The 22,248-nt window shown below is 47.3% G+C and overlaps 1 protein-coding gene across 3 annotated transcripts in view; it reads right to left on the bottom strand.

Moving 5' to 3' along the window:
• Prdm2 (PR/SET domain 2) overlaps window positions 1-22,248 on the bottom strand; it is a 127,328-nt gene that overhangs the window by 20,498 nt on the left and 84,582 nt on the right. For 2 of the 3 annotated variants that reach the window (XM_045150661.1, XM_004657627.2), the window contains exon 8: window positions 17,071-21,466. In XM_045150661.1, coding sequence (XP_045006596.1) covers window positions 17,071-21,466 — 4,396 coding nt within the window. Of the gene's footprint in view, window positions 1-12,619; window positions 14,155-17,070; window positions 21,467-22,248 lie in introns of those variants that run through there. The other variant, XM_045150662.1, reaches the window with a different exon arrangement.

Raw genomic sequence — 22,248 nt, 5'->3', positions numbered from 1 at the left:
ACTTGTTAAGAACTGGAGTTGCCTTCTTGGGCCTTTTCCCGAAGCCTGAATAGCATGTCATCTTGTTTGCATGGGCCTTTCAAAGCAATGGCCTTGCTGACAACAGTCCATGGGCGTTGGATGGAGTCACACTTGGCTTGCTGCAGAGATGGTGTTTCTGATGGGAACTACACACACACACACACACACACACACACACACACACATGAAGAGAAATGGTGGACCAATCATGGAGGGTGGCTGGTGCAGCATTCCCCTGCTGGGCAGGCCCCAGAAGCCAAGGTCCCAGGACCTGGCAACCCAGTGCAAGGAATGCCCGCTCCAGTCCAGAGTGTGCCTTCCACACATGGGCTCTCGATGAACCACCCACTACCTCGGTCAGATGCCACATCAGCCCACAGCTGTGTCCTTGTCCCTATGCACTGAGCTCTCCTACGGAGACCTGGGCCTCTGATGGCTTGAGCTTGATCCAGTGCTCCTGGGAGGCAGGGCGTAGAGTCTGAAACCCGACAGTCCCAGCCCTGCCAGCAGCAATCTGGGTGTCACCTAACCTTGTGACATAATATCCTGTGGCGCAGGCAGGGGAAGAGTGCGGGGAAGGATGGGTCAGCCTAGAGTCTGGGCCAGCATCGGACCTCAGCGCCCTGGGGCTCGGAGCCCTCTTCTCATGACCTGGCCCTGTAGGGACCACTGCAAGCAGGGAGCCCATGCCTGCATGTCCTCATGCTTTCCCTCAACTCCAGCTAGAGAAGCACAGAAGCCCAAGTGTTGACTGACCTTGGTGAGCAGCCATACTGCCCCGTCACCCTAGACTCTAGCTCCCATGGGCTCTCAAGGATCCAGGTAGCCCTGAGCCAAGCCCCAGGGTCTCCAGCTCACCCGGCGGGCCGCTGTTACTTCTCCCTGAAGTGCGCACACAGGGCTCATGGGGAGTAACCATGCACTGCTCCCCCAAGCTCCTCCATAGAGCCGCAGCTTCCCTCCCCCACCCAGACACTCTCTCCCCTCGGTTTCTCCAGCTCCACTGGCTGACACCACCACTTCCCCCATTTTACACAGAAGCCCACGCTGCCCCCCCCACCGACCTCATCCACCTTCCCTCTGCTTCTCCCCAGCCTTGCGAATGCCCACATTCTCTCCTTATCTTTGACCTTCCAGCCAGGTCTGTGTCCCCATTTCTCCCTGAAGCTCCCCTTGCCAGCTCCCCAGTGACCTCCACTTTCGGGCTCCTTCTCACCCCTCCAGAGGTAAGGGCGCATGGCTCCTTCCTGACCCTCCTGACCAAGGGACAGCCAGTATCCCCCCTCCCCTTCAGCTCTGCAACTCCCTCTTTCTTCTCCCTCAGACTCTGCAAGCTCTGCAATGTGAAAGGCTCCAGAGCAAGTCCCGAGTTATCTTCCCTTCCCCCATGGCTTTAGCTTTGTGTGAGACAAGAGGACGTCTCAATCTCCATTCCCGATGGGTCCTTTCCTCAGTGCATCTGCTCACCCACCCTGTCTCGAATCCAACGTGCCCATGACATCACCCCACAAACTGGCTCTTGCTTGTCCCCTCACCATCAATTAGAGCCTCTCTGGCCACCCAGATGCACAGATCAAAAGGAGAAACCAGGCGCACATACTCAGTGCCTGCCGTCCATCCCTCACCCGACCCTCAGAATGCCACTGCACACAAGCCACACACCCTGCTCAGCCACCATGCTGTCTCTACAGCCAGCATCCCAATGGCTGCCTAACTGGCCTATCTCCACCCTTCTCCCGTCAGTCTCGTCTCAGACCAGCAGTGATTCAAAAGGCAGTTCTCACTCACCACATCGCTCTTCCGCTCAAGCACTCCAGTCACCTCCACTCCCTCAGGGTAAAAATCAGGTGTTAGGTATCAGATGCCCACTGGTTCAGATGACCACCCTCACCTCATCTCCCAACCAGCCCCACTGTTTCCTGAGCTCTCCAGGGATGCTTCGGCCCCAGGGCCTTTGCACTTGCTGTTACTGTCACTGAGGGCTTTCCTCCTAACGCAGGCCCACAGGCTTGCTCCCTCCCCATCAAGTCTTAGCTTAAATGTTCATTTAGTGGTTTGCTTTGGACTTCGAGGTTTATACTGGGCACCCTCTTTTCACTCCCCAACCTCCTATTATCCGCTCCTTATTTTATTTCTCTCTGTAGCAGCCATTATTACCTGACATTCTATATACTTGTCATCTGTCCCTACACCGTAAGCCCTCCAAGAGGACCGAATGGTCTCAGTTCTATTTGCTGTTGTAGCCTTTGGCACCTGGAACAGTGTCTGAAAGAGAACATCAGGCTCACTCTGGATGGATGGACAAATGATGAGAATGGATGGGTGTAATGTATGGATATATGGATAGATGGATGGATGGATGAACAGATGATGAGAGAATGGATGGATGGGTGGGTATGGATAGATGGGAGAATGGATGTGTGTAATATATGGATATATGGATAGATATGGATGGATGGATGGATGGGTGGGTGGGTGGTGTGTGTAATGTATGAATATATGGATGGATATGGGTGGATATGGACGTGTGTAATGTATGAATGGATGGATATATATGGATGGGAGAATTGTTGTGTGTAATATATGGATATATGGATAGATATGGATGGATGGCTGGGTGGATATGGATGGCTGGGAAAATGGGTATGTGTAATGTATGGATGGATGTATAGATAGGGATGGGTGGATATGGATGATGGATGGGAGAATGGGTGTATGGTTATAAGGATGAACAGATATGAGTGACAGACGGTGCACATGGTGAACATGGATGAACAGATGAACTGTAAAGCTGTACAATGCCTTCACGATGAAACAGCACCCACAATGCATCACTATTTCCGGTTTCTAAAGTGGGGTGACAACTTCACTTACCAAAACAATCTGCACACAAAATCTGTCACGTGCTCTCTACTCCACCTCCTGTACATTCTGTTCCTCACCCACACTAACTGGACTGCAGTCCTTAAGCAAATGACTATGTGCCTTCCTAAGCTATCAACTGGGCTTCACAAACAACTCTGCTTTCACAAGCTTGGATGACACTTAATTCAATAGTACAAGACAAGTGGAATGAATAAATACTACTGGCCTTGGGCACAAATTGAAGTGGACTACTAAGAATAGAAATACAGAGCTGGAGAGACTGTACATTGGTTAAGACACTTGCCCACAGAGCCTAACAACCCGAGTTTGATTCCCCCATACCAGATGCACAAAGGGACACATGTATCTGGAGTTCATCTGCAGGGGCTAGAGGTTCTGGTGTGCCCATTCTCTCTCTCTCTTTCTTCTTGCAAATAAAAATTAAAAACAGAAACACCAGGACTGCCTCCACGAGGAGTAGTCAATATCTTCACCCACTGATGGGGGGCTGGGGTTAAACTGACGGCAACTGAGTCTCAACCGTATCATTCTGTCCACAGTCTGTGTGCAAAAGTTCGTTAGGGTTTCTGGAGCCACCTCCAGGCCCTGTGCTCTGACAATGGTCCCATGTCAGTTATTCCTTAGGCAATAGCAGCTACACTCACCAGACCACCGAGAGGAGACATCTGCTCCCTTCATCTGTATGTCCACGTCTGCTGCCTATGATTTCCTCAGCTGGTTTATTATAGGAGCTCTGACTCAGGGGTGGGATGGATAAGGCACCAAGGTGAGGGAATCGGGCCTACTAAGGTCATGTTTCAACACAGCCCAGCCAAGTGCACAGAGCACCGTGAAATCAACCGGCAGGGAAGCGGTAACAAGGAGGGCCTTCGTTGTCCATTACACACAGGCACTCTGAGGGGCTGTAAGGCAGAGAGAGCTCTGGGGTTTCAGATGTCAGAACAGGAAGAGGGGAGTAACCCTACTTTCAGGTCCAAAAGTTGAGAGGAGAGATGGTCCAGTGGTTAAGGCCCTTGCTTGCAAAGCCTAAGAACCCACATTTGATTCCCCAGTTCCCATGTAAAGCCGGATGCACAGGGTGGCCCATGCGTCTGGAGTGCGTTTGCAATGGCTAGAGGCCCTGATGTGCCCATTCTCTCTCTCAAATAAATAAATAAAATATAAAGAATTTTCAAATGTTGAAAGAATTGAAGGCATATTTGAACAGTCCTGCTCCATGATGTTCCGTGTAAGAAAGAAGCACAAAGTGGCACATGTATCTGGTGTCCGTTCGCAATAGCGACAGGCCCTTTTTGTGTCCATCCTCTATCTGCTTCTTTCTCTCAAATGAGTAAATAAATAAAATATCCCCTTCTCATCCAATCACATCACACACAGCTCAAATGTCACTTTAATAAGACACCTGCTGGCAGCTGCCGCAGATGAGCTCTTTAGAAACTTGAAAAGATGGTTTTGAAGGATATGAGCAGTTTGTTAAGTCCAGTGAAGTAATTTCATACACCCTGCACTTTGATTACCATATCTGACACTGGTTCATTGGTCTGAGGCTCTTACATGAAGGCCTAGTTACTTCAGCTTTATTTTCATCTTTCATTTATAAAATTCAAAGCCTAAACCATGAAGGCGGTCACAGTACAGAATTCACCCAGCCAGCCCACATTACTGGAGAAAGTCTGGAAGCATTCCACAGCCATAAGAGAACCTGAACGAAGCAGTGGGGTCCCAGCTGCTGTAGGTGACAGCCCCTTTAATGAGGGTTCCAGGGACTTCTTACAGAACCAGGTGCCTTCTGGTTAGAGAAGCTTCTCTTTTCAGATGGTGGTGACCACTGGGGAGATTCAAAACTTAGCACAGTGCTGAGAAGTGACGGTGGCATGTTCAGAACTCACTGATACATCTCTATCACATCCTCAAGGATCAGGGACCACTGCAGTAGAGCAGAAAGAATGTAAGAGCCAAAGGAAAGGGAAGAGTGTTTTGTAATGATGTCTTCCAGAGACAAAGTGGCTGTGGCACTCATGACCTCAGTGGCTGATGCTATCTACACAAGACCTGAATAATAGGTGGGGAAACGATAATACCAAGAACCAGGTGCCTAAAGCCATCAAGATTCAACCACAGGTTAGCCTCAGACACGGAAGAGAATATTCTAAACCTGCGTTTAAGGCTTCATGGTAGTAAGGAAAACCTGACTAGCAAAATTAATGTGCTCACTGGCACTCCACCAAGAAAGAAACTTGCTACTCTTCACCCCAATGGTCCACTTAGCTGACACAGGTTAAGAGCTTGAAAGAAAGCAGCCTGTATGCACTTGTGACAACCTCTCTGCCACTTATCCAACATTGTCACTTACCAAAGAACCAGCCCAGACCTACAGCAACTGGAACGCACATCAGACCAGCAACCCTGCCCTGGGGCAGATGTACTTTGCCTGCAAGAGGTTCTCGGACATTCTCTTGGAGCCATCTCACTTCTTTGCCTACAGACAGCATTAGGACCACAGCTCAGCTGTCCCATCAGAGCCTATGGAAGGAGGCCAGGAGTGAAGACCACACAGTGATTGACAGCCAGAGGAGGCTGAGGAACACACCCTTCCCAAGGAGAAGCCACATCTCAAGCCTCTGGATGCTTTGGTGTGGGGATAAGGAGTCCTACTTGCCTGAATTATTCCTAAGGAACTCACTTTTCCAAGTTGAAATATTAGTTGGTGGCTACTATGTGCATTCCAGGATGGGTGAGAGAATGCCCACTGTATAGCTTTTAAAAGGCAATGAAGGGACAGTGAGACCACACCCTCTGGCCTTCCTGCATCCAAGGCCTTTGTCCACCCTCTTTCACTCCAGTGGGATCCCAGCACCAATGCAGTCCTATTCCCCACACTGCCTTCCTGGCCAACACAGGCCTGGCGGAGCTGCTATGGACAGGAGTCAGGTTCCATCCTTGATCTCGGGAGGGGCCAGCTGCCTCGGCTCCTCCTCTGACAAAGCAGGATAGAACCCTGCCACACTGAGCTGCCCAGGCCCAGCCAAGTTGTTCCCAGGCTGGATCCCAAAGCACACACAGACGAGGAGGCCTCCAGCAGCCGCTCTCTTCCAGCTGTTTTCATTCCAAGCAACCTGGGTGCTTCTAGTCCACTTGGGTAGGTGAGCCCTAACAACTCAGATCTCTTTGCTTCTCAGGGAGATGCCACTAAGCTGACGTGGAGTGTGACCAGGGGTCACAGAACACAACACTGACAGAGCAGGGAAGCCTGAACTGGATTCCTGAATTCACCTTAAAATACTAGCTTTGACCTCAGACAAACTGCCTCACTTCCCAGTGCCTCAGTTTTCTCACTTAGACAGGAGGGCCACAGTATGAATGAACTCCACAGGGCTGTTTTGAAGATGAAAAGGGAAGGCAGGCAAAGCCTTCCCAACATGGGCTGGCAGGCACCTGGAAGTGCCAGACCTCGGGTTCCTCGGTTACGTTTTCATGGTTATGAACCTAGGCCTTTAAAAATGTGATGCTTGAAGCTCTAGACTAAGAGAACTAGAAGGTGATATGGAGGAGTGATGGTGTAAGAATGAACCGTTTTCATTTAGACTTGAAAAACTTCCTTATAACCTTATTTCTCTTCCTCTAATAAGTAAGTGTGTGTATGTGGGGGGAGGGGTATCTCAGACACAGTGGGGAGCAGCAGGGTCATAAATGAATGGCTGTGGCTGAGGAGAACTCACTGCCCCCTGAGGTCACTGACAGCAGAGCCAAGAGACTCACAGGCCAAGTGACAGTTCCCCGAGCAGAGGGCAGAGATGAGACGTTCCAGCTACTGCAGCCTAACCTGTCATACGCTCTTCTATGCAGCATGTACACTTTGACAGCAGCAACTTTTCATCAGATTCAAGAGGACATCTTCCAAAAGTAACAGTGATAGCAGCCAACAGGCAGTTACTCTGGAGGACAACATCTGGGGTCTTTCGTATGTACCTGGTGTCTTCACAACAACCCCTTGTGATCAAATTGACCATCCATTTTGCAGAAAGGAAAACTGAGCTGAGAGAGATTCAAAAACTTACAGAGGATATATATATATATATATATATATATATATATATATATATATATACACACACACACATATATAAATTTATTAAGACTATAGGCCAGGTACTTTGGACAAAGCAAAGTTCCTGCCTGGGTAGAATTCTCATTCACAGAAGGGGAGACACAGAGTAACTAGAAACCATTCATGGAATGCACAGGTTTAGGCACCTCAAAGAGCCAGGAAGACAGATCAAAAGGAGGGACAAGAGTCAAGGACAGAACCACCCAGGCAGTGAGGTATCTGTCACATTCTAGAACTCCACTTTTGTGTCTTTTGGGCCTTTTTGAAAAGAGACTGGGGGTGCAGCTAAGTGGCAGAACACTTGCTGAGCATGTGTGGAGCTCCAGGTGCAATTTCCAGTAACACACACCCACACGTGCGCGCACGCACACACACACACACACACACACACACACACACACTGTCAGGAGGGCAAGAGTCATTTCAGAAGCCTCCCCTGTAAGTTCCTCAGTGATCACCATTAAGCTGGTCACTGTCACATCCCTCCCTTTCCCACCTGGGGAAGGTTCCTAAATTTTACCTGGCAGTTACTTGGTGGCACCTCCTTCAGCATGTGTATTACACTCAAGTATGCAACACTGAGCAAGTTAGCAGCCATTCCTGGCAGCGCCCTGGTCACCAGGCCTTCCTAAGAAGCCATTACCTTCACACTCACAGTCACAATGAGTGGAAGCCTCGCTCTGCAGGGCAGAAGCCCAGGCTTAGCCAGTGGTACCTATTACCAACAGTACCCAAAGAACAAAATTCCAGCACCCACACCCATGCCACCAATTTCCAATGCAACAAAAGTGCATTCTGGACAGTAACATGGGCATCTGTCTGTATCAAGAATGTGCTCTGTAAATCGAAGCTACCCTACAGCCTCGGAGGATTTAGGGGGTTTCATAATGCATTTGGGTAGAGCAGTTTGGGGATTCGACAGCCAGGTGTGGGGTTCTCATTACAGGTGTGAGACATACCTCAAGTGGTATCACCTTTGTAAACGCAAATATTTCCTTCAAGTTCTGGAAGAGCTCAGAGTGTAGCTATGTGATGCATTCAGAACAGACATCATGCACAGAGCAGATAGCATCGGCTCCTTCCTGATGGCTGACTGCGTCCCGAGGTCTTCTCTGGCCCCAGGACAGAGTGCACACAACTTACTGCTCCACATCCTGATGAGTGTGTCAAAAGTTGTTTTCTGAATGGCTGTCTAGCATGTGCCTGGACTCCTGCATCAGAAGCTTGGGAAAAGAAGCCATCTGAAAAGGTTTCTACACTATCTGCGCTGCCAATGGCTGGTTAGGATTATAAAAGGCAAGTGAGAAGAGAATGTTACTGCAAGAAAAAGTGAAGCCATATGAGGCTTAAGTAATTTCATTCTAATAAAAAAAAATTCAAAATCTATCTTGGCATAATTGAAAAATTCAACTGCTTTCATACATTGCTATAACCATATTCTAAGGTCATAATACCCTTTTGATACTAACTTACCTGTGCAGTGAATTGTAGATTTTTTAAAGAGAATTTTTTTTTTAAATTTTTTAATTTATTTGTTTGAGAGCGACAGACACAGAGAGAAAGACAGATAGAGTAGAGAATGGGCGCGCCAGGGCTTCCAGCCTCTGCAAACGAACTCCAGACGCGTGCGCCCCCTTGTGCATCTGGCTAACGTGGGACCTGGGGAACCGAGCCTCGAACCGGGGTCCTTAGGCTTCATAGGCAAGCGCTTAACCGCTAAGCCATCTCTCCAGCCCAAAGAGAATTTTTATTTGAGAGAGTGAGAAAGAGGCAAGAGGGGGGTAGGAAAGAGAATGGGTGTCGCTGCAAACACCACCTTGTGCATTTGGAGCCTGGGTCCTTTGGCTCTGCAAGCAAGCGCCTTAACCACTAAGCCATTTCTCCAGCATGAGATACTTTTCTAATTAAAAAAAAAAAAAAAAGGAGTCCTGCTTAATCAGATTCAATGCTAAGACTCAGTTAGAACCCAAGAACTCCAGAATATATAGTAGGCTCTGTCCAAGCACCAATATGGGAAGATTCATAAGTATGTTCCTGTTTGCAACACAAACCTGCCCTTCAAATTCCTGGAGATTCTGTGACTCTCCGACCACACCAGGCTAGCTTGCCTCTCACTCAGAGTGCACCTGTCAAGGAACCCTCGGAGAGGTGGTTTCTTTAGTGGGCTTCCTGCTCTTAGCTGGTCAACGGAAAGCACAGTGAGGCACTGTTGTCTTCTAGAAGATGTCTATGTTCCCTGTAACATCTGCCTAAGCTGCAAAGAAACCCAGCCAGCAAAGGAGAGCCAGAACACGCAAGCATGAACAAATCCTTACTCCAGCAGGGTGAGTTGACTCACAAGCATTTCCCCGACCTGCCTCATGGCTCACTACTGAACCTGATTTTTGGATTGCAGCAAGTCATTTAATGCAGTCATGCTGCATGGGTTGATTGGTTTTTTTGTTTGTTTGTTTCCCTCTATTCTTATTGTTAATCCAGAAGGTAAATAAAGCTTACAATACCCTCTAGGTCCTAATCCCCTACTTTAAAAATAACACAACAGGCAGCTTTGATTTTGCATGGAAGGCACTTTGCTGAGGTGGTGGTGGGGGGGGTGACCCTGGACCAGGTTTCTATCCGTGTTAATACCCAGCAGGTCAAAGTGCTCAGGTGGCAGATGAGACACCTGATAACCCCTAGGTGCCTTCTTCAGAATCACTGGCTCACTGGCAAAACCAAAGGGCACCACACCAACGAGTCCCTTGAAGCAGGTTCTGTGGAGTAGGTGTGATGCTGGAACTGCCTGGTCTGCAAGGTGGCCAGAAACATATCCTTCCCAAAAGGAAGAACACTGGACAGTCTCCTATCGGCTCTAGCCTTCCTGGGCAGCCTTGCTAGCCAGGAACCTCCCTCGGCTACAAGGTGACTGTTCTCCATGTTCACTCATGCCTGTCTCTAAGGGAGAATGTAGTCCTCATAGAGATCTCACACTAAAACCTACAGAAAGACCAGGATGGCATGGCCTGCAGCTGGTTCAAGTACCAACTTGCACATGAATGTCCCAACTTATTTCCCTCTGACTTTGACCTCTGCCTGCCAATGACATCAACCTACCTTATGGTGTGATGGTCATGGGTCCATTTTGAGAATGCTTAGTGCAGTCCCCAGCTCACAGCAAGAAACTGCAAGCTGCCTTGAATTCATCTGAAGTTCATCAGATCCCAGCACCTCTCGGAGAGGAAGGGGTATGCAGAAGTGAAGTGCGCCAGTTAGGTGGTGAGCAGGGTGAGGTGGTGGCATGAGGGTACAGTCTCAAGACACTGACCCGTTCACAACAGTTTATATCTGTCTTCTCCAATCACTGCCACTCACAAATCTCAAGGATTATTTTTTCATGTGTGTGACATTGGATAATCTTCTCTGGAATTTAAATGCCCACAGAGATGTTATTTTTGCTTCTAATCTGGATCTCATCATTTCTATGACCCCTCTCCTCATGAAACCCGTGTACTTATGGACCTGCTTGTAGGACCTGTGGCGGGCAGGGTCAAGGCGCTGAAAGGGAAGGGCCCGGCAGGGCTTGGCCTTGGAATAAGCCCAAGCACAAAAGAGGCAGCACAGAGGGCCACTTGCTGACCCTTTGCCTCGGGGAAACGCTGTCCTCTCCTTTGCCATCAGCGCACACACCTCAGAGCCCAGGGCTCAGGAGTGACTCTCAAGAGTTCCTGGGCTCTCCAGCACAAACAGGAACAACGTCTGCTTTGCAGGGTGACCATAACATGAGGTACTAGGACACAAGTCCTCTAGCAATTAGGAGCTACACGCACTTGTCATTTTTTTTTCAGTAGACACTTGCTCTATAGTATGCACTGAAAGTCCTTAGCCTTTCAAGCATGCTACTCGACACCCCTGATCTGTCTCACTCAGTGAAGACCAGCTGCAGAGTTCAGAGCACCTAGTGCATGCTCCCAAATATACTCCATAATGCTCTACCAGACTACCAAGATTAGACCTGGGCAAGGAAGTCGGGTTGGGACCACTGTGGTGTAAAGAACATGAGGTGCCAGGCCAGGGAACTAAAAGGCAACATCAGAGCGTTTTCCTATCAGCCTTATCCTTGTAGCACCTGCAATGTGGCTTGTACGTCCACACAAGTCTTTCTCACTTGCCTGTGCTCTAAATCCATTTTCAAGGTAAACTGCCCTGCATGTTTTTATGGGTGTTAATCTGTCCACAGCAACTTTTGATACACAAAAGCCATGTCAATAGCAAATGTGTTAAACGAGCTCTTATGTCCGTAGCTGTAGCTGCTCTGACCCAGGTAGGCAAGTCACCAGGATGTTGGCATTTTGACACGAAGTTGGATGCCAAAGCATGAAGCTGGAGAACATGTAAGCTGGCAGGGGTCAGGGTTTGTATTCCTTTTGTCCACTGACCCATCCTAAGGGATAAAGCACAGCCGCCACACACTCAATCCTCAAAGCAAGTGGCCTCGAGAACAATTTTTCTAGAAGTACTTGAAGCCACAGAGCTACAAGAGCCAGTGTGGACACAGGGTTCACCACTGCAAACAACGTGAGAGGCTTTCAGATAGTAGCAGGGACAGAAGGTTCTAGTTATTAACTTTGTGGTGTGTAAGGTATGTTGAGCAACACAGAGGGCCAAGCAACCAAGCTGGAACAGCTCCTTCTTCACCAGATTGGGCCTAACAAGGCCTCCTGGGGCCTCCACTCAGTAAACCCGTGCAAGTCTGAACTTCCCGGCACTACGGTCAGAGCAGGGAGACGAGCAGGGTGGGAGGGGCGCCTGCTCTGTCCAGGGCAGCGCGGCAGCACGCTGACCCAGCGATGCTCACACGGCGCTCGGGCCCCGCCCGCTCTCCACAGACTAAGTAATGTCAGAAAACATTACTTGCTCAGGGCGAACCCACCTAACGTGAGGACTGGAGGGTCGCATGAAAGCAGAGGCACAATGAATACCAGACAGCACAGGAAGGAAAGCTGGGTCTGTTTCCCAGACTAGGGCTTTGATTTCTACAGAGGGTGCACTTACACACTGGGGCACGCCTGCAAGAAGGGTATTTAAAAGGGCTACTGCTCAAGGCTACTGCTGAACTCCCACTGCCATCTCTCTTCCTCTGCCCGTGAAAGCTGGCAGACAGAAATGCGAGTATCTGGTCAAGGGAAGCTGTCATGTTTGCAGTCCCCATCCTGAAGAAGAATGACCGGCAGTGGGTCTAGGACAGGAGTGCTAAGGTGCTGGACTAGAAGAAACTGCTGGTCATCCACTGTCCATCAGAAAAAACATAGCACCTGGAAGAAGCTTGACACAAATGTTCCCATTTTGGGGGGTAGAGAACCAAAGTTAAAGCCAGAGACTTGGCTGCAGTAGCAGGCTGGGAGCTCAGACAGGAAACCTTTTACGTCGCTCTTACCAAGTCCACAAGGGCTCGTCTTGGCACTGCTGTCCAACTAGTGTACCCTCTAAACAGGGCACAGCAACTGGCATCACAAACCAGGCCAAACAAAGTGGTGAAGAGAAGCCCTGGGCCCAGGGGCTGACTATGCCCCACATCCTTCAGCATGCTTCCCTTCTCTGCTCCCCATTAAGCACAAAACACAGTCCTTCCACAAGTGTTTACAAAGTTTTTATTGGTTACAATGATATAAAATGAATCATCCAGTTCTTCCCTACTTACTAGGTGTTTGCAGTTTCTACATCATAAAAAAAAATATTTTTTAGACATCTCGTAAAGCCAAAGATGTACTTCATTCTGGCTGGGAAAAGTAGCAAACACCATTCTTGTGTCTCTAAATAAGCTCCCTTTCTCTTTCATTCTCAAGGCTACATTGATTAAAATCAATGAACAGTCCCTTGTGTTATATCAAATTGTAGATTTTAATGTTTTCATTAGAATAGTCTTTATAGCACTTTCCAACAAGCAGTGATAAAACAACCAACAGCAAACTTCAATACAGTGACTCTCCAGATTAACAATGCAAAACAAAAATGGAAACGTCAATCACAGAGAATACAATTGAAGCATCCAAAACAATTTAAATAATTTTAAATATTTTATTTTTAAACTGCTACAAATGCTTTATACAATATTTCAACATAAAGTCCCCATAACAGAAATGTAACAAAATGGGAATGATAGTGAAAGGGTTAAAAGTGGCACAAATTCACCAAACAAGTATTAAGCTACAAATTTTAAGAGGTAGATTACTTTTTAAGTTTGAGAACAAAAAACAGCATGAATAAAATGTAGCCATTTTCCACCAACTCAGTCATTAACTTGGGAGGGGGAAAGCATGAAACTTATGGAGAAGTGACACTGATATTCTTGGGAAGAGGCCAATTTGTTGTCCCAAATCTCTGCTGGAGACTAAGTGTGAAGCTGGTGTGTGAGTGCTTTTATACTTCCATGAAGACAGGTATCTACCCAGGCCTGGGCTGCTTCTGTGCGGATATACTCTACATAGTATCTCATAATAGTTTAGCTATAAATTAGTGCCAGATAGTAATGAGGATAATGTCCATTTGGATATATAAACATAAATCTAATAAAAATAAAAAGAGTCCATACCCAATCTGGTTTCCTCTCCATTATGCTGGCAATCTGCTGTGATTTTAAAAAGGGGGAGGGAAGCTAAGAGATCAGCTGCACGCCTCTGTCTATAATTCTTGTAAAGAAGGCATCAAGAGCTGGTTGTGAGCAAGTGTTTACAATGACTGCATCGATCTGTTGTCCCTGAAGTCTAGGTGAGCTACTGATAAAACAGAACTTGCTTTGCAAGGTTAATCTGCCATGTGCCCAACACAAGGGCCACACTCTTATCTGCAGTGCCAGTCCTGTGATGAGGAGCCAATACATCTAACTTGTCTTACAGCAAGCACCCATATCTTTGGATCTCAATCCCCTGGAACCCAGCACATGTGTGGGCACCACCGAAGAAGCGGATGCCTGACTAACCAGGGCAACAAGGAGCCTGCCGGCAAGCAGCTGTGCGTTACGACTTTTGAGTCAGCTTCAACTGGTCTTGCAAGCTTGGTAGGTTTCGTATCCTTTGCCGTAGTGCTTATCCTAAGTTGAGCATGCAATATCTTTTAGTCAGTTAAGGTCTGTTTTGTTTTGGGGGCTTTCCTACAGGAAGGTCCTAGAAAAATAAGAAAACTGAAGATAAATGACAACAGAACATAAGCTCGCATGAACTGACCATGTTAAAAGAAATGGTGAAGAGACTTGTGAGACACATGTTACCAAGACAGACACAAACATGAATTACAGGATTTAGGAACTCAATGTCCTATTCAAGGACAAGGGTGGAAAACTACCACGGGGCTGTATCTGATGGTACTGCAGAGAGAACCATACTTTATTCTGACTCAGCACATTAAATGGGAAAATCTGATCTAGGGCTTTGTCTTGCTTCTCTACTTTTTAGTTTTCTCAACTGGCTCTAAGAGGAGCACCACAGGAGGACACTGACCAGATGGAGCACTGAGGATGCTAAGACTCCTGGGAGCTCAGGCGTAAATATGGAAAGAGACAAGCTTTCACTTCTGTGTCTCACTGGAGGCATGGAAACAATACCTTGCACCATCTAACTTCAGTGTTACCTTGAAGCCCAAGGTGACTGCTCACTCAGAAAGGATCACAGCCCATTTTCCTGCTCGGCACTGGGCTTTGTCATAAGGATACAGTGAATAGCACCATGGCTAGTGCTCTAGGAAGTGGCCAACTGATAGTCCAAGGAGCTCTCTGTTAAATAGAAAACTGGCTGGTGTTAGGTGTCTGGGTCCTGGGACCAGCATGGTTTGTAAAGAAATAAGAAGGAAAAAGTTGCCAGTTCTGCATCAAGACCTTAGGACTCAACAGGACAAGGAAAACAAGGCACTGAGCCCAGGAGACTAGAGCTCTCTGCATACAGCAGAGGCCCTGCAGCATGGAATCTTCTCTCAACACACATGGAATGGGAAGACAACTGTTAGGAACACTCTCGTTTTCTATGTACCACTGCACAGGCGCACTGAGGACCAGATCTCTTCTGTGTCAGCCTGGGATGAGGACACTTCATACACATGCCCCAGGCCTGAGGCCAGCAATCCTAGTCTGTACTAAGTTTGCTGTGTGGGACTAAAACAAACAAAATTTGGGAAAAATGCCCACTCACATGTCTTGATGGTTATGATATACAAGTGGACATTTGGTCTTAATTCCCCAAAACACTTCACAAGGTTATGGTCCTTGCTGAGTGTTCTAGATAATACACCTGGGTCCTGCAAAGGTGTCCACAGTACAATTCTAAAACCCTCAATGGGGATCAGCCACCAAGGAAACCTACTGTCCCACCAACCACTGAGGACACTACCCATGTTTTCTTGTCTGATTCTTTCTATGCTTCCTTCCAGGACAAATTTCCCTCTGCTAGCTATCAAATAAAGCAAAATAACTCAGTGAGCTGAAGCAAAGAGCAGGGTCACATTTCTTATGCATGCTGGACCTTAGCAGCACTTGGGGTTCTTTACAGCATGGGTTGAGAAAAGTGGGTGCTTCATGGATGCATACCCAGATACCTTCACATTACAGAAGCTAGTTTTCTGTGTATTTCCCCTTGATCTGTCTAAGTGAGACCCAGTCCATTCTAAACCAGCCACCTGGGGAGGTGTTTGTAGTAAAATCCAAGAAAATGTTAGCAAGCTCTAGTAAAAACATGGCAACTTGATAAGGCATGGAGCCTCAAGAAGGGTGAATACAGTGCATGTGTAGGCTAAATGGCTAGAGGCAGGCAGCTAACTCTGTGATGCTACCTATGCACCTGAAATGCCAGAAATGACCAGACCTGTAAGCAACTAACACTGGGACATCATGAGGTACCTTCAGTTCTTCAGTAAGTCACTCAGAGCAACGTCGCAAAGGACTGTAGCCAACACCTTTCTTTAGCTATGCTTCAAGGCACACCAGCATCAAGACTTCCACCCAGTCAGCTATGCAATGACACTTTTGTATCCTCATTATCTCCCCCAAAACTGCAGTCACTCCATAGTTATCCCTAATTCTGTTTGCTCAGAACACCAAAAATTATAGTCACAAAACTCAAGAGTCAGGGTAGGCTGCATACAAAGACTTCAAAGTATCTGCAGAAGTGCCATGTGATGGGAAACAATTCACCTGAAGCTGACCTATGGACAAAATCTGGGAACCAGCAGGAATTTCAAGTGTACAGTGATTGTGGTGGCTTAAGAAGTCAAGGTAACAGACATAATGAGGGCCACATCTTTTCATCTGTCCCTGAGAACAATTCTTAACAAGGGGAGAACATGGATAAGGCAGAAAAGTCAACTTAAATCTAAGATGAATCCTCACATCATTACTGAGGAAAAAGGCACTGACTAATGAGGCTGACCTGCCTCAAGCATCATGGAGCCTGTCAGAACCCCAGGGCCCTGGCCTCCCTGTAGCTCTGAGCATACACTACTGTTCTTCCCCACCTCTATCAACCCCACCAGCCTCACCTGCTGATCACATTACAGTGGAGCAGAGGACAGGAAGGGGAATGTAAGGCTTTTTAAAATATATATAGTGCTTTGTGTTTTTCTGTTTGTTTTAACCAATGGGGCAAGTTTTTAAAATTCAAATGCTAGTGATGAAAGTATGAATAAATGCAGTCCCAGTATTAGTAACTATACCTAAGTCACAAACTATTAGATAAGATAGCAACAATCCCTCCCAACCTAAGAAGACAATCTAGGATCAGGAAGTAGTATGAATGGCTCTGAGATTCCACCCAAGGTACAAGGGAAGAGAACTTCATCTTTTCACATGGAGTACTTTGGAGTTTTTCCATGGCTCAAGGTCAATTCAGAAATTAAAGAAATGGTAACACTCTGTGAGTCCTAAGTCTGATATAAAAAGTATTTATTCATCTCTACAGCAATGATCTTTTATTCCTACAAATTATACAATAGCTACTTCTTTAAAATGCTTGCCAAAATTTTCCAAGGAAAAAATACCCGCCAGCAAGTCTACAGTTTTTCTTACAGTGCTTACCTCCCCCAAGCTCTGGGCTTACCTGAAGTCCTTCAGCTCGTGCTTGGCACTGCTGTCCTCTCTCCTGTTTTCACTTAGGTCCGCAGCAGCTGCCAGCTGAAGGCTTCTGGTGACGGGGCCCCCACTCCGTTCTCTAGATTTTACATTGAACCTGTCTGTTCTCTTCTTACTGGCCAGAGCAGACTTGTTTTGCAAAACAGCTTTACTTTTCTGCACCCTCACATGCAGGCTTCGGGAGGGCTTGCTTGAGAGCTGAGCAGAATGATTCTTGGCAGCAGCTTTGGGTTTTCTGCCCTCAACATGAGTAATTTTGGCCATTCTTATTGGGCTAGAATTCCTTAGAGAGGAGGAGCTTGGTTGTTTGGATTTAACAGAAGCTGCAAACTTGACATTCTGCCTGGATCTGAAGGACGAGGATGGCAGAGAAGCCTGTGTGGGGCCTGAGCTGCGTGCTCTGGTCTTGCCCAAGGGTGTGGGCGCCTGCATCTTAATCTCCGTGTCTGCTGTCCGTCTGCGGGGGTTGCTGCCGCTGCTGTGTGTGTCACTGCTTGCAGCCGATGAGTGCCCACCTTTCTTGGATGAATGAGAAGCTCTTCTTTTAGAAGGGGAGAGGGGTTTCTTGGGACAACTGAAAGCAGCGTGTTTATTCAGACTGCCGATGTACGTGAACTCCCTGTTGCAGTAAGGGCAGATATGAGACGATGACTCAGAAACATTTTTCAAGTCAACCTTCTGCTTTGCAGATTTATTTTTTTGAAGGATGGCTTTCTGTACAAGCTGATTCTTTTTCTTCAATGCATTTAATTTGAGCTTATTTGGAGACATTTTGCTGAGCTCAACACTGAAGTTCAGTCTTTTGGGCTGTCCCATTCGTCTGAAGGCATTTTTCCCAGAGTTGTCTAAAACTACAACACCATTTTTGGGTTGCACAGTTTGTTTCAAGGGCACTGGGTTTTTCTTGGGGGTGTATCTCTTCTTGTCACTAGCAGATGCACATGCCAGTATGTGTTTGTGTAATTCAGGCATGTTGTCAACACCTTTCCCACATTTTGTACAGCGAATGGCAGTAGTAAAAGTCTGTGGAATATTATGGGTAGTGAAGTTTGTGGCCGTCACACCAATACCCATGGGATTTCGGTGATGGTACTGAAAAGGAGGTGGCTTAAAGCTTGGGTAATGTTGATTGAGACCCAACCGAACATCTGGATCTTTCGTCTTTATTCCAGAAGCCATTATTTTTATGGTTGTGTAAAGCTCTTCAGAGGAATCATTTAGTTCCTCCTCCTCTTTAGAAGTTTCCAAGGGGACTTCTGGCAAGCTCTGTATATGCTCCATGTGGGCCTTGCTGGGGTCTGTAAAGTTCTGGGGCCTCAGGGTCCCACTTGCAAACTCATGGTGTGTGCATACTTCATCTGGGTGGAGATCTCTCTGGTGTTGCTGCAAATTGCACAAGAAAGCAAATTCCTTTTTACATACAGAACACACAAAGATGTTCCCAACTCCATGAAGCAAAAAGCGATGCTCTGACAAATCAGTTTTATCCTTAAAAAGCTGCACACAAAATTCACATTTGAAGGGCCATTCTTCAGCATGAATAGATAAATGTTTGGTTAGATCTTTAATGGAAAGAAAAGGTGATTCACAGACATTGCAAACAAAGCTTTTGCTGAATGTTTCCTGGACAACACTCTGCCCAACTGTAGGTGGAGGCTCTTCCCTAGGTTTCAGACCTTCGCTCTCTGACTCCTCCTGTTTGAAAGTTATTGCAGGGAGAGAGGCTTCCAGGTTATCCCCAGAGGAAATCACTGATGATACTGCTGAGAGAGGGGGTGGTGAAGGGGATGTGGAGGAACATGAAGAGGAGAAGGAAGAGGAGGAGGATGAAGAGGAGGATGAAGATGACGAAGAAAGAGTTGGAGGACCAGGGGAAGCAGCAGACATGAGAGGCTCCATGGGAGGAATGGGAGAGGGAGAGGGGGACACTGTCGGGGAGAGAACTGGAAGTGGAGACTGGGCAGTGGCGTTTGAGAGTGGAGAAGGGCAAGGGTGAGGAGTGGTCTCAGAAGAGGGGATGGGAAGAGGGACAGTTGGAAGGAGGGGGGGTGGTGGAGTAGCAACAGTTAACACAGGAGGGCCAGGTGGAGGCGAAGAAGGATCTGTGGGGATCAAGAGAGGCGGGAGCTGACCAGAAGATAGGGAAGCTGTCTGTAGGGCAGGTGGAGAAGGGACAACTTCAGGTGGGGACTCGACAGCAGGGGCAGAGATGCTCGAGTCAGGACCAAGGCCGGGACCTGGCTGGGCATCTAGAGATTTACAAGGACTCGGACTCCTGGTCACTTCTGGCATATTTTCCGGAGGGAAGTCGACACCATCATATTCATTGAGAAGAACCTTCTGTAGCATGCAGGTGGTTGGTTTCTTCTTCTTTGCAGCATTACAGGGTGGCTGCAGCAAATGATTTTCCTTGAATTCTTTGCCTTCAAAGTCACTACAAGGCTTTTTATGCACACTGAGATCTAATACAGATTCCCACTGGACCAGAGTTTTGCCTGTGCCCTCAGCCTTCTGTTTGACACCGCTGGACAAGTCCAGGGGCTGCTGGTTGCACACCCTGCTGAAGGGGGAGCCAGTGGTCCACTCTTTGGATACTTTGTACTCGTCAAAGCAAGGAGGGCTCCCCGTTTCTCTTTCATCTCTCCCCGACAAGCTCCATGCTGGTGAGTCACTATGATTTTCTAACTTGGGTTTCTTGGCAGTCAGAACGGTATCCGTCCAAGCAGCCTTTCCATCACTTGGTTTCCCGAAGTCTCGAAGGGCAGGACTGTGCTGTGGAGAACTGGGTGGAGAACTGGTCCGCCTCTTAAACCTACTGGAGGTCACAGGTAGCATGGAAGCAGGCGCAGACACACACACAGGCCCTAACTTGGGGATCTCAGTGGCTGAAATCCCTGTAGGAGGAGTCAGCTTGTCCTGGGTCTGAAGAAGCTGCTTGAGCTTTGGAGACAAATAAACACTCTTCTCTTTATGGAAAGACATCGCCTCTGTAGTTGGTATGTTGAGAGGGAGACTCAAGGAACACGAGGGTACTGTAGAGTCAGAATCCGTTTCAGCTTTAATTATGGGGAGCACAGGAGGACTGGCAGTCCTCCGTTTCTTAGACTCACCATTTGTGCTGCTGGGAGCCTCCTTGGGAAGCTCAGTGACAGAGACCTGGTTGGTCTTTATATTTTGAGTGATTTCCACTGTAACTGGAGTGAGCAGACAATTTATGCCATACAAGTCTGCTGAATTAGACTCCATCTCAATCACATCACAATTACTAGTGCTACTGTTGGTCTGAATTTTACCATCAATGTAGTAATTTAAGTTTTCAGAGATATTGCTGGCAACATCCATGATATACACATCATCCGCTTCCCCTTCCTCCTCTGGCTCTGTGCTTGGGACATAGACATTCTGGGAGGGCTGGGTCTGCTCTACAGGAGGCTGTGGCTCTTCTAGGAGCCCACCTTTTCGTCGCACACCTTTGGGAATCAGGTGGCGTTCATGAACCCTGCGCTGATGCCGTCTCATGTTAGTATGAGTCCCAAACACTTTTTTACAGTACTTACAAGGATGCAGCTCTTTCACGTCCCCATTCTCCTCCGGAACGCAAGAGTTTACTGTTTCTTGGGAAGCTTTCTCAGAGTTCAGGATCAGACAGTCTTGCTCAAGTTGGGGAGGATCCAATTCATCATTAGGAGTGGCATTTTCTCCAGAAAGTTTGCCCTCAGCCAGGTCCTCTGATGGCTGTAGTGTCAGGCTGGATTTCCGCTTTAGCCCAGCTTCATGACGACGCTCATGCCGCCTTCTGTTTATCTGCGTGCCAAATGCTTTTCCGCAGTACTTGCACTTGAAAGCATGGCTGACTGTGGACATGTGGATATGCATGTGACGCTCAAGCCCCTGCTTAGTTGTAAACTTCCTTTCACAGTGCTGGCATGGAAACATGCATGTTTCAAACACATCCCCATTGGCCTCCTCTTTCCCTCTGGAGATTTCCAGAAGAGGTGTCACTTCTGGAGAGTCTTCAGAAGTTTCATTTGAAATGTTTTTTGGTTCTTCTAATAAATCTTCTGGCTTCTCCTCACACCGTATTTCTGGCTCTTTCACAGAACTTTCATTTGGCAGGTCAGCTTCCTCCTCCCCCTCTTCTTCCAAATCATCATCTTCATCTTCCTCCTCCTCCTCCTCCTCCTCTTCCTCTAGATCATTGACCTCACCATCAGTGGTGTCCTGTTTCCCATCTGGCTCTGGCTGCGGCTCGCAGGCAGGCGGAGGGATTACCAGCTCTGGAAGTGCATCCTGGCTGACCACTTCTGTAAGAAGGACTGGTTGCTCAGGTGGAGAAGCCACAGGTCTCTCTTCTTCTTTAGGACCTAGAAGGCACAGGAATGCAGAAGAACAGAGGTAAAGGCACAACTGGCAACTCTGTGATCACTTCCTATGGTCTTATTTCTCTTAGTCCCTGACATGCATCAACAACAAGAGAAAACTCATAGTAACTTGCACAGTATAGATTTCATTTGTAAAATTCATAAAACTGGATATGAATCTGTCTCATTGCCTCACTCAATAAACCAGAGCACAAACCAGGCAGCTTTCTGGGCCCACCATAGGCAACATGTCCACATGGTGCTCTGGTTTTCTTCTCTTCAGTCACACACATAGACATACACCTTTGCTTAAAGAAATTGCAGAGTCTGCATTATGTTGGAATTGCTAACATTAATGTAAATAAACTAGTTGTAAATTCCCATTTCTCATGGTTCAAGTAAATTGCCAAACACACCATTAGGTTAAATTCTTTTTTTAAAAAATATTTTATTTATTTGAGATAGGGACAGAGAGAATGTAAGTATGAGCATGCCAGGGCCTCCAGCCACTGCAAATGAATTCCAGACACGTGTGCCACCTTGTGCATCTGGCTTACATGGAGGAAAATAACCCATCTCTCTAGCCCCAAATTCTTTTTTTTTTATTATTATTTTTGTTTATTTTTATTTATTTGAGAGCAACAGAGAAAGAGGCAGAAAGAGAAAAAGAAAATGGGTGCACCAAGGCCTGCAGCCACTACAAACAAAACTCCAGATGCATGTGCCACCTTGTGTACATGTGGGCTTTGAGCCTCGAACCAAGGTCCTTCACAGGCAAGTGCCTA

Source organism: Jaculus jaculus, chromosome 5 (genome assembly GCF_020740685.1).
Source record: "Jaculus jaculus isolate mJacJac1 chromosome 5, mJacJac1.mat.Y.cur, whole genome shotgun sequence".
Lineage (NCBI taxonomy): Eukaryota > Metazoa > Chordata > Mammalia > Rodentia > Dipodidae > Jaculus > Jaculus jaculus.
Note: the sequence above shows the minus strand (reverse complement) of the source record. Positions and strands in the feature narration are given on the sequence as shown.